This window comes from Rana temporaria, chromosome 13 (assembly GCF_905171775.1).
Source record: "Rana temporaria chromosome 13, aRanTem1.1, whole genome shotgun sequence".
Classification (NCBI taxonomy): domain Eukaryota; kingdom Metazoa; phylum Chordata; class Amphibia; order Anura; family Ranidae; genus Rana; species Rana temporaria.
Genome location: NC_053501.1, coordinates 39917351 through 39934384, shown reverse-complemented (window position 1 = coordinate 39934384; position 17034 = coordinate 39917351). Strand labels below are relative to the sequence as shown.

Here is a 17034-nt window from a genome sequence, read left to right as displayed (position 1 = left end):
ATTTTCTGGTTTTCCTCAGGGATATCTGAGGGGGTAACAGTAGTGGAATCTTTATTAGACATAGTGAGGTGTGAGTAAATGTGATTGACTGAAGACAAATTATTCTGAAAGAGAAAAAATAATAGAACAACTAATTAATATATATGCAGCAGAACTATATATATTTTTTGTATCAGCAGACAATATATATGTCAGCAAGAGGGCACATATATTATGAGCGTATACCCAAACACATATATATATATATATATATATATATATATATATATATATATATATATATATTTATAACTAATATTCTGACTGCAGTTCAAAGTGTGTAAGTATATATATATATATATATATATATATATATATATATATATATATATATATATATATATATATATATATTACACATATCTATATGCATATATCCATATGAACAAACATATGTTTATTTAAATTTGTTTGTGTAAATGTGTTACTATTTGTTTGTGTGTGCCAAACATACACCCCTGAACCTAAACCGGGTTCAGGGTTGGTATGTGGCAGGCACACACCCACACAGGAGAACGGACTTTCTGTCAGGGAACGGCGGAAAACGATATCCCGGACTGCCGGGATACCGCCGAACGGCCGCGGTGAGGGGACGCGGGCCGTCAGAGAACAAGTGAGTGTGCTGTAAGCGGGGGTATTGGAATGGTGAGGAGACCACCTGGGAAGATAATGAATAGAAGGGGGGTGGGCAATGCTGGGACTGCCATTAAGGATAAAAAGTATGGCCCTGCAAACTGTGACAAGCGCAGGGTTGCAGGGAAAACTCTGCAGAAAATGAATATAAATATATATATATATATATATATATATATATGTAATGAGTTATATATTGTGACAGGGTACATGATTCCATGTATGTCAGTGAGAGGTTGTAAAGATCAGCTTTCCCTGTCTTAGAAAGGGTTAAGCCTGGCCAACAGGAAAACCTCCTCTCTCTCCCTATTAATTACACAACACCTGATAGAGACTGGAGGAGGGAGAGCTCAGCCTGAGGCATGCTGAGCTGAACAGGACAGGTTGGAGACTGTCTTCTTTGGAGAAACAAGGTCTGTTGTCACAGACAATCCCTTATTTGGACTATTATTTGTTTATTTGTTTTATACTGGAGGCTGGAATAGCCCCTCCAGTACACAGTAGTCAGGGACTGTACTGTTAGTTAGCTTCCTAAGCTGAAGTAGGCCGTTTTGTTTTTGTATTATTTCTTTTGAGTGCAATAAAGCCATATTTATTGCTTAAGTTCAGCGACTTTGCTGCATTACATTACCGCTATTCCGTGCGACCTTGTCACAATATATATATATAATATATGTAGAAGCACCTGAGGAAAAAATTTCAATGTACTTATCTGGCTGGAGCAGCAAGAAAGAGGAAGAATATCACCTGTACCTCACCTTTATAACATACTCCTGTTACCTGATTGGACAGTCTACCTATGTTCATTTGCATACCTATCTGTGTAACGTTTTTTCTTTTCATTAACTCTCTTGCTGCTGGATGACAGTAAAGAAAGATTATAGCATAATATGAGCCTCCTGTTTGCCATAAAAAAACATTTTTTCTCCTTACAAAAAAATATGTGAAAAGTGTGGTGTGCATTTGTATTTTGCCTCAATACTTTGTTCAAACAACTTTCACTGCAATTACTAGACATGTGCATTCGTTTTCGTCCGAATGCATTTTCGTCCGGATTTCAGGTGCTTTCGTTATCGTTTTAATAAACGATAACGAAATCACAGAAAACGAAAAGCAAAAGATCCGACATAAACAAAAAAGATTCGACAGAGAGAGACGTGAAGATTCGACAGAGAGAGACGTGAAGATTCGACAGAGAGAGACGTGAAGATTCGACAGAGAGAGACGTGAAGATTCGACAGAGAGAGACGTGAAGATTCGACAGAGAGAGACGTGAAGATTCGACAGAGAGAGACGTGAAGATTCGACAGAGAGAGACGTGAAGATTCGACATAGAGAGACGTAAAGAGTCAAATTTTTTTTTTTTTTTAGAACATTCGACAGACACCATAAGCCTTCAATGACAGATTCGACCTTAATTTGGATTTTCGGACGAATGATTTTTTTTAACAAAAAACTAAATAAACACACAGCTCCCGGTTCTTTCAGGGGGAGAAATGACTGATCGTATGTTCATACAATGTATGAACAGCAATCTGTAATTTCCCCAATTTCAGGTGCTTTCGTTATCGTTTTAACAAACGATAACGAAAGCACAGAAAACGAAAACCAAAAGATCCGACATAAACAAAAAGAAGATTCGACATAGGGAGACGTGAAGATTCGACATAGGGAGACGTGAAGATTCGACATAGGGAGACGTGAAGATTCGACATAGGGAGACGTGAAGATTCGACATAGGGAGACGTGAAGATTCGACATAGGGAGACGTGAAGATTCGACATAGGGAGACGTGAAGATTCGACATAGGGAGACGTGAAGATTCGACATAGGGAGACGTCTCCCTTCGACATAGGGAGACGTGAAGAGTCGACATAGAGGGACGTGAAGATTCGACATAGAGAGACGTGAAGATTCGACATAGGGAGACGTGAAGATTCGACATAGGGAGACGTGAAGATTCGACATAGGGAGACGTGAAGATTCGACATAGGGAGACGTGAAGAGTCGACATAGAGGGACGTGAAGATTCGACATAGGGAGACGTGAAGATTCGACATAGGGAGACGTGAAGATTCGACATAGAGAGACGTCTCCCTTCGACATAGGGAGACGTGAAGAGTCGACATAGAGAGACGTAAAGAGTCGATTTTTTTTTTTTTTTTTTAGAACATTCAACAGACACCATAAGCCTTCAATGACAGATTCGACCTTAATTTGGATTTTCAGACGAATGATATTTTTTTTTTACGAAAAACGAAATCAACACACAGCTCCCGGTTCTTTCAGGGGGAGAAATTACTGATCGTATGTTCATACAATGTATGAACAGCAATCTGTCATTTCCCCTAGTAGTCCCACCCCCCCTTCAGGTAGAACACACTTTAGGGAACATAATTAACCCCTTGATCGCCCCCTAGTGTTAACCCCTTCACTGCCAGTGACATTTTTACAGTAATCAATGCATTTTTATAGCACTGATCGCTATAAAAATGCCAATGGTCCCAAAAATGTGTCAAGTGTCCGCCATAATGTTGCAGTACCGATTAAAAATCAAACGCTTATTGCGTTTTTTTTTTTTCTTTCTTTTTTTTACAAAAAATATGTAGAAGAATACGTATCGAACTAAACTGAGGAAAAAAAAAATTTTTTTTTTTTTGTTATATATTTTTGGGGGATATTTATTATAGCAAAAAGTAAAAAATATTCATTTTTTTCAAAATTGTCCCTTTTTTTTTGTTCATAGCGCAAAAAATAAAAACCGCAGAGGTGATCAAATACCACCAAAAAAAAGCTCTATTTGTGGGAAAAAAAGGATGTCAATTTTGTTTGGGAGTCACGTCGCACGACCGCGCAATTGTCAGTTTAAGCGACGCAGTGCCGAATCGCAAAAAGAGAGCCACGTCGCACGACCGCGCAATTGTCAGTTAAACCGACGCAGTGCCTAATTCGCAAAAAGTGTCCCGGTCATTGACCAGCGAAATGGTCCGGGACTGAAGTGGTTAACACAAGGAACTAGACGGCATTATTGTCGGAGATAGATTACATCAAAACTAAATCAGGAAGAGAGGTGACGGGGTTGACTGGCGTAGCTCAGGTGCCATAGAATTTTAAATGGCCTATGACAGGGTTGCCACTTTTTCTTCAAGTCAAACTCGATCATTTTTCGCGGTGCCCATCCTGTCTAGAAAAATACAAAACATTTTCTTTTTCTAATTGTACTTGTATCCTTGAAGGACAGATTTTGCATGCTGTGTTGACAGTGACAGAAGTTCTAACCCTTCCCCACCCCATCTAAGATTTTTAGTATGAATTCCTCCTGAAGGATATTGAGCCGTACGGCTTCAGATAAGAATTATTAGCCTGCCTCTCGATTTGTCCCTGTATCTGATGCTCTGATGCAAGCTGTCAGCTCGTCTCTGCTGTGCCTGGAGAAAGCCATTTGTAGCTTTTGTTGTGTTCTCCTGAGCTTTCCTCATATGGGAGGGTTTTCATGACATCCAGCTGTGCCAGGTATATGGAACTCTATTGCCTTAGATGAAAATGTTCCTCGGCCACATGGGACGTGGTATCGGCATAGTACAGTAACCAGCAGCCACAGGAAATTTAAATGGCCTTTTATCATCTTCTACTTGTCAAATGCTGCACAGTGATTTTCATATGAAGAGACACATTTAATGGTGAATACATTTTCCAGAGTCATTAACCACTTCTCTACTTTGGGTGTTTTTCAGATTTGGTGTTTACAAGACTAAAACAGTTTTTTTTGCAAGAAAATTACTTAAAACCCACAAACATTATATATTTATTTTTTTCTAATACCCTAGAGAATAAAATGGCGATCATTGCAATACTTTTTGTCACACCATATTTGCGCAGCGGTCCTACAAGCGCACTTTTTTTGGAAAAAAATCACTTTTTTGAATTAAAAAATAAGACCGCAATAAATTTGGCCCAATTTTTTTATATATTGTGAAAGATAATGTTACGCCGAGTAAAATGGTACCCAACATGTCACGTTTTCATATGCGGGCGCTACTCGCGTATGCGTTCGCTTCTGCGCACAAGCTCGTCGGGATGGGGCACTTTAAAAAAAAAAATGTTTTCTTATTTTTTTTATTGATTTTATTATTTTTTACACTGGAAAAAAAAAATGATCACTTTTATTCCTATTACAAGGAATGTAAACATCCCTTGTAATAGAAAAAAGCATGACAGGTCCTCTTAAATATGAGATCTGGGGTCAAAAAGACCTCTGATCTCATATTTAGACTAAAATGCAAAAAAAAAAAAATGTAAACTGTAATTTTTTCAAATGACAAAAAAATATTTTTTTTTTATAAGACGCTGGGCGGGACTGACGTTTTGACGTCACTTCCGCCCAGCAGAGCTATGGGGACGGGTGGGGGCGATTTTTCCCTCACTCGCAACCCCACACAGCTGCCGAACGGACCCGATCTCCTCCGCCGTTACCGACGGCTACGGTAAGCGGCGGAGAGCGGCCGCCGCCGATAACGGCGAATCCGCCGCGGAGACCGCCGTTATCGTTAACAGAACCGCTGACACTAAAGATGGATACCTCGGTTGTGGCAGCAGCTGCTGCCGTTACCGAGATATCTATCTTTAAAGTTAGGCCGTATAAAGACGTACAGCCGTTTGGAAGTGGTTAAAGGGGAACTCTATTATTTTTTTTTTTTTAGCTACATATGAAAATCCAGTCTTAATAGTGTGTGTTTGGCATATTAAACCATCTTGCTTTTGGGTAAAATGTGTCATTTTCTGTATACATGGCAGGTGGCCTATTGATCTTCTTATCTCAATACTGACACCATAGGAGACCATGTAATCTTGCCTGCCTAGGCTTTAGGTCACAGAAGGAAACTGTTTGTTTTTATATTCATGGAAGCAAGAAGTACTTTTCTTTACATAGAGTAATATTGTGATTCGATACATGCATTACTGATTCAAGAGTTCTTTCATTCTAAAGCAGGGGTCTCCTAACTTTTCAAACCAAGGGCCAGTTTATTGTTCTTCAGACTTTAGGAGGGCCGGATTGTGGCCAACGGGGGTAAAACATTTCCCCGGGTCCAGCATTGGTGAGAGTAAATATGGCCTCAGAGTTTGCAGTCAGTAGGATAAGGAGTAGTGCCCCTATTATAGGAGTAATTGTATCCCATCATTGGTATCAGTGAAAGAAATTGTGCCCCCTTGTTGGCATCAGTGGGAAGAATAGTGCCTCATATAAGTGGGAGGAATAAAGCCCCAAGGGCCGGATAAAGGCTAGCAAAGGGCCACATCTGGCCCTCGGGCTTCAGTTTCTAGACCCCTGTTCTAAAGGGTAAGTTCACCTTTACATGTTTCCCAAAAAAGGTCCCCATGCATCTTGGTGCCCCCAATTAAAATGCTGTGCTCTGTTCCTTCGTTCTTGGGTAAAGAATGCGTCATCGGCTCTTTACTGGGATTAGGCGCAACCTCGGGTGACACTGGGGCGACGTCACATCACACCGTCCCAGAGCGAGAGGGGACCCCCCACCGTCATTTTACTAGACCGCGGGAGGGGGTTAAATGAACAAGCTGAAGTTAGAAGCTGATTTTCTACCCTGCACAGCTGCACCAGACTTTGCACTCTCCAGTTTAACCTCTTGCCGACCAGCCGCCGCAGTTATACTGCGGCAGGTTGGCTCAGCTGCGCAAACCTCCTTTGGTCTACGTCGGTCCCTTTTAATTGTGGAGCATGGCCGGCGATCGCGAGAGCAGTAGAGAGCTAGAACGAGGATCTGTCAATGTAAACAAACAGATCCCTGTTCTGTCAGGGGAGTAGGTCTGTTCCTAGTGATCAGGAACAGCGATCTCTCTCTACTCCCAGTTAGTCACATCCCCCACAGTTAGAAACACCTCCTAGGAAATACCTAACCCCTTGATCGTCCCCTAGTGTTAACCCCTTCTCTGCCTGTGTCATTTATACAGTGACCAATGGCTATTTTTAGCTCTGATCACTGTATTAATGTCACTGGTCCCAAAAAAGTATCAAGTGTCCGATCTGTCCGCCACAGTCCCTCTAAAAATCGCTGCTCACCGCCGTTGCTAGAAAAAAAAAAAATTTGAATAAAAATTCCATGAATCTGTCCCCTATTTTGGAGACGCTATAACTTTTGCGCAAACCAATCTATATACGATTATTGTGATTTTTTTTTTTTTTTTTACCAAAAATATGTAGAAGAATACATATTGGCCTAAACTGATATCCTAAAAAAAATATATATCTAAAAAAAAAAAAATGTCTATTATAGCAAAAAGTTAAAAATGTATATACCGTATATATTTTTTTCAAAATTGTCTGTCTTTTTTGTGTATAGCACAAAAAATCAAAACCGCAGATGTGATCAAATACCACCAATAGAAAGCTCAATTTGTGGGGGAAAAAAGGACATAAATTTTGTTTGGGTACAACGTCACAAAATTTTCAGTTAAAAACAACGCAATGCTGTATTGCAAAAAATGGCCTGGTCATTAAGGGGATAAATCCTTTCAGGGCTGAAGTGGTTAAGCAAATAAACTCCAATATCTACAGTATATTCCCTTTCTATGGATGGACTGAAGGCATATAATATTCTTTACATTCTCTGATGTAAGTGTGGTAAATGTCACAAAATTTCCGGTCACACCTATAATTTCACGCAGGGCAGGTTTATTTAGTTAGGAGCGCTGCCTTTGGCAAACAGGGTCAGCGTGAAATGTTTTCTCATGCAGCATGTTGCGTGCCACCCAAAGCAAGCTGCATATAGCACATGTAATAATCGTTAATAATTCCCCCACAAATGTACGGCATTATCTTACTTTAATGAAAGCTGCACAGTTTATTTTTTAATCTACAGCTCCGATTTGAAAAAAAGGGTTCCTGCGCTATTTTCTGCAATTTCAGGTGCGACTTGCATGAAGTTGCAAAGATGTTAGGCAAGTCGCACCTGAAATCGTAGTGACCCGCGGCTTTGAGATTGTGCTACTAAGTAAAACTATCATGATTTCAAAGTCACATTCAGTGTGAGTGGGGGCTTAATATAATTAAAGAAAAAATAATTTAATTACATTATTTCTCTGGTTTTAGCTATTTTGATGTTGGATACATTTTGAACAGAATTTGGGGTATATACAGTGCTGTGAAAAAAGTAATTGCCCCCTACACCCTCTGCTGCATAATCCAAGTGCGCTTGAGCGTGAGGTCACGAACTGATGACCAGACATTCTCCTTCAGGATTTTCTGGTAGAGCGCAGAATTCATGGTTCCATCAATTATGGCAAGTTGTCCAGGTTCTTGTTTGATGATCTGAATCATTTAAAGTGGTAGTAAACCGCAGTTGAACAATATAAAAAAAAAAATCTCCTGCAAGGCAATGTCACTGTCACCTCTGATAGGGCTTCCATCTTCACCTGGTCTTCCTTTTGGGTTCACGGCCCATGGCTACATGAGTGGCCGGGGGCGCAATGACGTCACTCCAGGACATGTGCGCAGGTGCCGTCATTTACGGAATGGACTGTGAAGGTCCGGCCCTGTATGCCGGACCTTCAGAGCGTATGTGTAGTTGACGACACCAGCATGCAGTCTGAATATCTCCTTAACGGTGCAAGTTTAGGAGATATTCAGAGTACTTACAGGTAAGCCTTTTTTTAGGCTTACCTGTAGGTATTAGGGGTAAAACTGAGTTTACTACCACCTTAAAGTGTTAACACCCCCCCCCCCCAAAATAAAAAAAATAAAGATTCTGGTCCCTTAAAGCAGATTAAACAGCACAGTGCTTGTGCTGTGTAATCTGCCCCCATCTAAACTGTAAAAAAAAACTGGCAGATCCTGCCACTTCTTGTATCACCCTCTCTGCGCTGACCACGGTATTCAGGACTGCTGAGCCCTGACTACTGTGGTCAGCATACGTCATAACATCATCCGCAGCCTACTCTCATCTCTCCCCCTCCTCCCTGCCTGTCAGCTCTGTGTTCTGTGTCTCTGTCTCCACCCCCCCCCCCATCCCCTCCTCTAATCGTATAAATACAATTTTATATATGGAACTGCCAGCCCCTCTAATTTAGTTAGGTATAGCACAATATATTCGTCTTTTACAAAAACGAGGTTTGTAAATACCAATTTAGCCTGATCAGGGCTACTACAGGATGGGCTGAGCTGCCATATGACCTGCTCGGCTGATTTTAGAGGGAGATCTCTGCCCCTTCTGCAGTATCCATGTATTGGAGCTGTACAGCTGCTGGTAGTCACGTATCCGGCCTGAAGATCGCTCTAGATCAGTATTTACAAGCTTTGTTTTTATAGAAGACTAATACAGTGTGCTATGCCTAACTATAATAGAGGGGTTGGCAGTGATTTGTATATATAGGTTAACAACCACTTTAAGTTTTACAAATCTGCAAAAATAAATAAAAATCAGTAAAAGGGCAAATACTTTTTGACAGCACTGTAAGGCCCCTTCCACACGCGGTAGATCCGTTGCAGCGGAGTCCGCCAGTTCAGCGGGAGATCTCACAATTGATCTCCACTGAGCGGGGAGGGGCCTGTCGAGCGACGCTGATTCCTATGGAGAGATCAGACAAAAACGGACAGCGAATGTATCGTCGTACATCTGATTTTTAGCGGATCGGATGTTGGCGGACATGGTCACAGCTGACATCTGTCGCTCCATAAACTTGCATGGAGCGCCCGTTCAGATCCGCCTGTCTGCAAGGGGCCTAATACTGAACACTGGCTGATAGAACTGCACGATTAATCGTTAAAGAATAGGGATCGCAATTCTACCTCCTTCACAGACTTAAAACAGCATTTCCTTGATTCAGTGCAGAGAGTTCTCTGCTCACAGCTGACAGCTGTCAAAAAACAGGCAGCCTGCCAAGTTTATCACAACATTGCTTAGGCGGAGATAAAGAAAAACATTGTAACGTTTAGTTCTTTAGATCAAAGGAATGAACTTCTGTCTGTAAATGAGGTCAGTTTAACCACTTAAAGACTAAGGCCCAGATTCACATAGGAGGGCGTATCTTTGTGCGGGCGTAGCGTATCCTAGACACTACGCGCCGTAACTTAGAGAGGCGAGTACCGTATTCACAAAGAACTTGCGCCCTAAGTTACGGCGGCGTAGCGTAAATGGGCCGGCGTAAGCCCGCCTAATTCAAACTAGGCTGGTAGGGGGCGTGTTGTATGGTAATGAATCGTGACCCCACGTAAATGACGCACCTAACGAACGGCGCATGCTCAGTATCACGTCAAATTTTCTCCCTAACTTACGCCGACTCAATGTTTAGGCGACGTGAACGTAACCTACGCCCATTCACGGACAACTTACGCAAACAACGTAAAATACGACGCTGTTCCGACGTTTCCGACGTCCATACCTAACATGACTTGCCCCTGCTTTATGAGGGGTAAAGTTACGCCGGTCGGACGCCTTACGTAAACAGCGTATTTTAATACGCCGGGCGCAAGTACGTTCGTGAATCGGCGTATCTAGCTCATTTGCATATTCGACGCGGAAATCAACGGAAGCGCCACCTAGCGGCCAGCGTAAATATGCACCTAAGATACGACGGCGTAAGAGACATATGTCAGTCGTATCTTATACAAATTCTGGCGTATCTGATTCTTTGAATCAGGCGCAGAGATACGACGCCTCACATCCAGACTTACGACGGCGTATCTGGAGATACGCCGTCGTAAGTCCTTTGTGAATCCGGGCCTAAACCTTTTGACACTTGTTACTTACAAGTTTAAAATCATTATTTTTTCCTATAAAATTACTTGGAACCCCCAAACAATATAATTTTTTTATCAGAGACCCTTGAGAATAAAATGACGGTTGTTGCAATATTTTATGTCACACTGTATTTGCACAGCGGTCTTTCAAACGCAATTCTTTTGGTAAAAATACACTTTAATGATTTAAAAAAAATAAACCTTAATGTTATTCCAATTTTTTTTGTATAATGTGAAACATGATGTTGCACCGCTAGAATCGTGATCTTTATTCCAAGCAAAAAAATAGTGATTCTCATTTTGGCCAGAATCGTGCAACTCTACTTTCTGATTATGCATACGCTTTAATAATTAATATTGTTTTTTTTTTCCCTTTTAAGGACTATCTTTTCGGGGTTACAACAGCTGTCCCATCACCATGAAGAAGTCACTGGTCTTCCATGTATGCGGTCTGCTATGTAGCATACTGTTGGTGTCACCAAAGGCTTCATGTTTTTCTCTTCAGATGCTAAAGAAAAGGGACATCCAAGATGGAAATGGAGAGCTTGTTGGGATGGGTGTCCCTGAATCATTGCCTGGTGGATCACTTCTTCCAACACCATCTACCATACTCAAGGATGTCAATGTGTCTGTGATCTTGCCAAATGTTGTGCCAATTGTGCCAGAGGAAATACAAAACAGCTCTGGACTTCTGAACACCAGCAATGTTAACACATATCCAGAGGCAAATAATGTTAGCGTTGCTAATGAAGCTGGCCCCTCTAGTGAGAATGGTCTTCTGACTACACTTGGCTCTAGCACTGATTACCCAACTGGTGTCACATCTCTTGGTATACCTAGCCAAGGAGATCCAAAAGGACCTAGCCAGCTTCCAGATGAGAAGAGTGTAAATTTAGATCAAAGCAGTTTGGACAATTCATCCCAGGTTAACACCATCGAGATGTTAACTACCAATCCTAGAACCAGCATTTTTAAGACGGAAGATAACCAGCCCACCACATCCTCTCCACTCATTGGTCAGATGATTACCTTTGTTAATGCAATAACATCTGAAAGTCCCACAGGCTTGGGAACCTCAACGTTGGACAACCAAAATAACGATAGTTTGTCCTCTACAATGTCACAAATTAACGAGGAATGGGATGACACCAAAGGTACAACCCAGAGGTCTGACACCGCTAGTAGTGATGGTATAACCCCAAGTCCAGACCAGGTGTTGGAAAATGAAAGCAGTAAGACTGCCGTGTTTACAATTCATTCGGGAGTGACTGTCCCATCTGATGACAAATCTGTATTCAGTACTGACGAAAAGACGACTGAAGAAAAGCTTATGGAAACAGACGTGTCTCCTGGACCTGATACAGAGGACTTCCCTACACCACTACCAAGTACGGCGATCGATGGCGCCCAAGCTCAAGATTTTCCAGTGTATACAGGTACGTAGAACAATTTTATAGCAGTTTATACCGACATAAAACATTTCAAAGGTACCAACAATGCTGAAATACTGGAATATTTTGCTTCCAGCAACTTCATATTTATCCCTGAGCAGCTCCTTGAGTCCTAGTCCTGAGATTTACATGGAGGTTCTAATTCTGCCTAAGTTAATATTAAAGTGGAAAAAATGCCTAACACTATATAATCTCAAAGATTTTCCCTCCTACCTATTCTGACTAACCTATATAAAAAGTGTGTGTACTTACCTGTTTTTATTCCACTCCAGTCACGTGATCCCATAGCTCCAGCTTCCCTGTATCAGTGAGAGGCTGCTGCAGGGGAGAGAAGGGAATGCCGACCAAGGCTGGGCAATGGGTTGGAGTCTGAGTGACGTTGTGGCTTCCAGAATTCCCAGCTATTGTCGAGCGCTTCCTGAGCCAGAGCTACAGGATCAAGTGATTAAACCCGATTTTTTTCTATACAGGATAGATGGGGGGGAGGGAGCATTTTTAAAAATAGTTAGACTTGGGCTGCATTCACACCTTGGCGACAAAACGCCCGACGCTCGATACGCTGGAGGGGCGAATTTCCATTGCTGTCTATGAGATGGTTCACATCTCACGCCGTACGCCTGCCGCCTGAAAACAAGTCCCGGACCCTTTTTTTCAGGCGGCATTGGCGTTCGGCCATAGACAGCAATGGAAATGATTTGTTAAAAAAAAAAAAAAAAGTTAAACGAATCGCGGCAAAATACGCCGCGTACGCGGCGTTACTTGTCACCTAGGTGTGAATGCAGCCTTAGGCTCGGTCATAGAAGGTTCAAAACGTTTGTGAGCAGGCTGAATGTACCAAGTTGTTTGATCTATCAACTTGGGTACAACCAGACTGCCGGATTTACTTAGGATTATCACTAGCGTCTACTATGGCTGCTAGCAATGATCACTGCCTTCTCCTGACGGGGACTGCTTCCCCCGAGGGGAGAATACATTGTCTCGGCAGGAAGGCTTCCCTTGTCAGTACTGTCTGTTATGTTCATTCCTGAAACCCGTGGTAGCAGGAAAGAAATTCACACTGCCTATGGCCTGCCTTTAGGCTTTTCTTCCACTTTAAGCCCATGGTTCAGTTTAGAGCTGTTGTAAAAGTTTATATAAACCTTAACATTTATCTTTTCTTACTTGCTTCCTTTTGCTCAGTTAACCACTTAAGGACCGCCTAACGACCATATACGTCGGCAGAATGGCACCGCTGGGCACAATCACGTACCTGTACGTGACTGTATAAAGCCCAGCGTTGGGTTCGCGCGCCCGCGACCTGGTCTGAAGCTCCGTGAACTCTGCAGCGGGATTCGCGAACCCGATCGCCACTAGACTCCCGCGATCGGTCCCCGGAGCTGAAGAACGGGGAGAGCCGTGTGTAAACACGGCTTCCCCGTTCTTCACTGTGGCGCTGTCATCGATTGTGCGTCCCTATATTAGGAAACACACAATCAATGACGTCACACCTACAGCCACACCCCCCTACAGTTGTAAACACACATGAGGTCACACTTAACCCCTTCAGCGCCCCCTTGTGGTTAACTCCCAAACTGCAACTGTCATTTCCACAGTAAACAATGCATTTTAAATGCATTTTTTGCTGTGAAAATGGCAATGGTCCCAAAAATGTGTCAAAATTGTCCGAAGTGTCCGCCATAATGTCGCAGTCAGGAAAAAAATCGCTGAACGCCGCCATTGGTAGTAAAAAAAAAATAATTAATAAAAATGCCATTAAACTTTCCCCTATTTTGTAAACGCTACAAATTTTGCGCAAACCAATCGATAAACGCTTATTGCGATTTTTTTTTTTTTTACCAAAAATAGGTAGAAGAATAAGTATCGACCTAAACTGAGGAATTTTTTTTTTTTTTTATGTTTTTGGGGGATATTTATTATAGCAAAAATTTAAAAAATATTGCATTTTTTTCAAAATTGTCGCTCTATTTTTGTTTATAGCGCAAAAAATAAAAACCGCAGAGGTGATCAAATACCACCAAAAGAAAGCTCTATTTGTGAAAAAAAAAAGGACGCCAATTTTGTTTGGGAGCCACGTCGCACGACCGCGCAATTGTCAGTTAAAGCGACGCAGTGCCGAATTGCAAAAAGGGGCCTGGTCTTTTACCTGCATTTTGGTCCGGGTCTTAAATATACCATTTCAAGTGTTGTATCTGTTCTACAAATGCAAAAAATTACCCGCTAGAAATCTCGAGTGCTGATAACCTCCTGTGCAGTCTGCTTCTGCTGACTGTTATCACATCTAAGGGCTGGTAAGCTGGAATATATAAAAAAAAAAATTCTTGGGTTTAGATACACTTTAAAGCGGAATGTCACCTCAAAGGGGAAGTTCCACTTTCTGCCCTCCCTTCCCCTATTCTATTACTACTTTCTTGGGTGGGGGGGGGGGGGGGGTGAGTACTTGGTTTTTACAGGTGCCCGCCTCCTACTTCCTGTAGGGTTGCTGCGGCGCATCCATTGGAAGTTCTCCTCCCCTCCCTTTCTGCACCCTTCTGGAACATGTCAAAGGTCCTAGAATGGTGCGGGACAGTTCACAAAGTGCAGTGCGACTCTCACATGAGCAGCCGGCTGTGAAGCCACTAGGACCGGCTGCCCACAGTAAACATGCCGGGGACCTGAAGACCAATGAAGAACTGGTTTGGGTGAGGATAGCGCTGGACCCCTGGACAGATGAGTGTCTCCTTTTTTTTTTTTTTTTTTTTTTTTAGTCGGCAGCTTCATTATTTGTAGCTGCTGACTTCACAGGGTGTAGACAAAGGCGCAGACGCACTGAGCGTGCCGTTAATGAATGGGACATGCCATTAGTGGCCAGCTCCCAGGAGTGACGTCATCGCGGCTCCAGCCAGTCACAGCGCTGGAGCCGCGATACCCGGAAAGTCACTACGGGTATCATGGCGGCGACAGAGGAGGCAAATGAGGATGGCTGCGGGGGCTTCAATCTCAGGTAAGTACTTCACTTATGTCTTTGTCTTGCAGGGTATTTATTTTTTTTGTTTCGTTACAGAGGGTTTACTTCCTCTTTAATAGCCCATTAAAAGAGAAATTAACAAAATCCAGAGATTTTTTTCTGCTGGTAGATGTCCTCAGTCAGATATCCAGCATCATTCAACTGGCTTCCTCTGAATTCGGGTCATCATGAACCTGCCTGTGACTGGACAGTAAATTCCCTTCATCAGCACAGTCTGTGGTAATGAGGGAATCCCTTCTGCAGCGATATTGTGTTCTGCCGGCGGGTAGCCTTCCCTGCCGGGAGAACACATTGATCACTGCTGGCTGCTATAGCCGTTGGCAGTGATCACATACAAAAACCCAGACAGGCTGGCTGTACTGAAGTCGATCGAAGGAACGACTTTAGTCTGCCCATAGATGGATGGAATCTCAGCCAGTCCCTGCTGAATCTGCCGAGATTCGATCCATCTACTGCCAGCTTCCTCTCTCCTTATCTCTTCTTATTTCTAAAACATAATGTTTTTTTATAGTCTTCAGAAAGAAATGATTACAATGTTAACTGATAGGATTCAGCAGAGGCAAAGTGCACAGGAAGTAAATAGCCCACAAGATTTTATTAGATTACACTTCCAGCAGTACACTCCATTGAAGATTCCAGCTGTTCTTTAAGTTAAAGTGGTTGTAAACCCTTACAACCACTGTTACCTACAAGTAAGCCTAGGTTAAGGCTTATCTGTAGGTGCAAGAAATATCTCCTAAACCTCCTCGGTTTAGGAGATATTTGCAAAAGAGACGGTCACCGATGTCTACATGCGCTGTAGACAACGGCGCAAGCACACTGTAGAAACCTTTAGAAACGGCGATCGTGCCATTTCTGAAGGAGATCTTGCTGTGACTGGCGGCTCATGCGTGGGAGTGACGTCATCGCGGCTACGGCCAATCACAGTGCCGGAGCCGCGATACCCGAAAGGAAGAGGGTAAAAGATGGACGCTTTGTGGTGGCGAGGAAATCGGGGACATTGCAGGCTTCAGTTTCAGGTAAGTGACACATAATGGGCTACTATGCAATGCATATTAGCCCATTATGCTTTACCTTTGCAGGGAAACAAAGAGGAAGTAAAAACCATCAGGGTTTACTGCCTCTTTAAAGCTGAACTCCAGGTATTAACCAGCCCTGGGCCTTGTTTTGAGATTTGTAGCCAGATTCACGTAGAGTTACGCCGGCGTATCAGTAGATACGCCGTCGTAACTCTGAATCTGCGCCGTCGTATATTTTAAGTGTATTCTCAAATTGAGATACACTTAAATCTAGCTAAGATACGACCGCCGGCACCGTCGTATCTTAGCTGTCTATTTACGCCGGCCGCTAGGGGCGTGTACGCTGATTTACGCCTAGAATGCGTAAATCGGTGAGATCCGCCTATTCACGAACGTACGCTTGCCCGTCGCAGTAAAGATACGCCGTTTACGTATGGCGTTTTCAGGCCTAAAGATATTCCACCAAAAAGATGGCGCAGCCAATGTTAAGTATGAATGTCGGAACCGCGTCGAATTTTTTAATTTTTACGTTGTTTGCATAAGTCGTCCGTGAATGGGGCTGGGCGTAATTTACGTTCACGTCAAAACCAATAAGTCTTTGCGGCGTAATTTGGAGCATGCGCACTGGGATACGTCCACGGACGGCGCATGCACCATTCGTTCAAAACGTCATTTACGTAGGATCATGCTTTATTTACATAAAACACGCCCACCTCTTCACAATTTGAATTAGGCGCGCTTACGCCGGCACATTTACGCTACGCCGCCGTAACTTAGGACGCAAGTGCTTTGTGAATACAGCACTTGCCTCTCTAACTTACGGCGGCGTAAGGGACGTGTACCTGAGTCCAGCTATTGGTGTTTACAAGTTTTTTTCACCAGAAAATTACTTAGAACCCTCAAACATTATATATATTTTTTTCTAACACCCTACAGAATAAATGGACGACCGTTGCAATACTTTTTGTCACACCATATTTGCGCAGCGGTCTTTTGGAAAAAAATATACTCGTGAAATGGCGACAAACTTTTACCCTTAAAAATCTCCATAGGCGATGTTTAAAAAATTCTACAGGTTGCATGTTTTGAGTTACAGAAGAGGTCTGGGGCTAGAATTATTGCTCTCACTCTAAGGAT

At 42.7% G+C, this 17034-nt stretch overlaps 1 protein-coding gene across 3 annotated transcripts in view; it reads left to right on the top strand.

The window, feature by feature from the left end:
- Positions 1-17034, top strand: part of ARMH4 (armadillo like helical domain containing 4) — a 219699-nt gene that overhangs the window by 38589 nt on the left and 164076 nt on the right. For all 3 annotated transcript variants that reach the window (XM_040332893.1, XM_040332890.1, XM_040332891.1), the window contains exon 2: positions 10804-11859. In XM_040332893.1, the coding sequence (XP_040188827.1) occupies positions 10842-11859 (1018 nt within the window). In that variant the 5' untranslated portion in view covers positions 10804-10841. The remainder of the gene's footprint in view (positions 1-10803; positions 11860-17034) is intronic.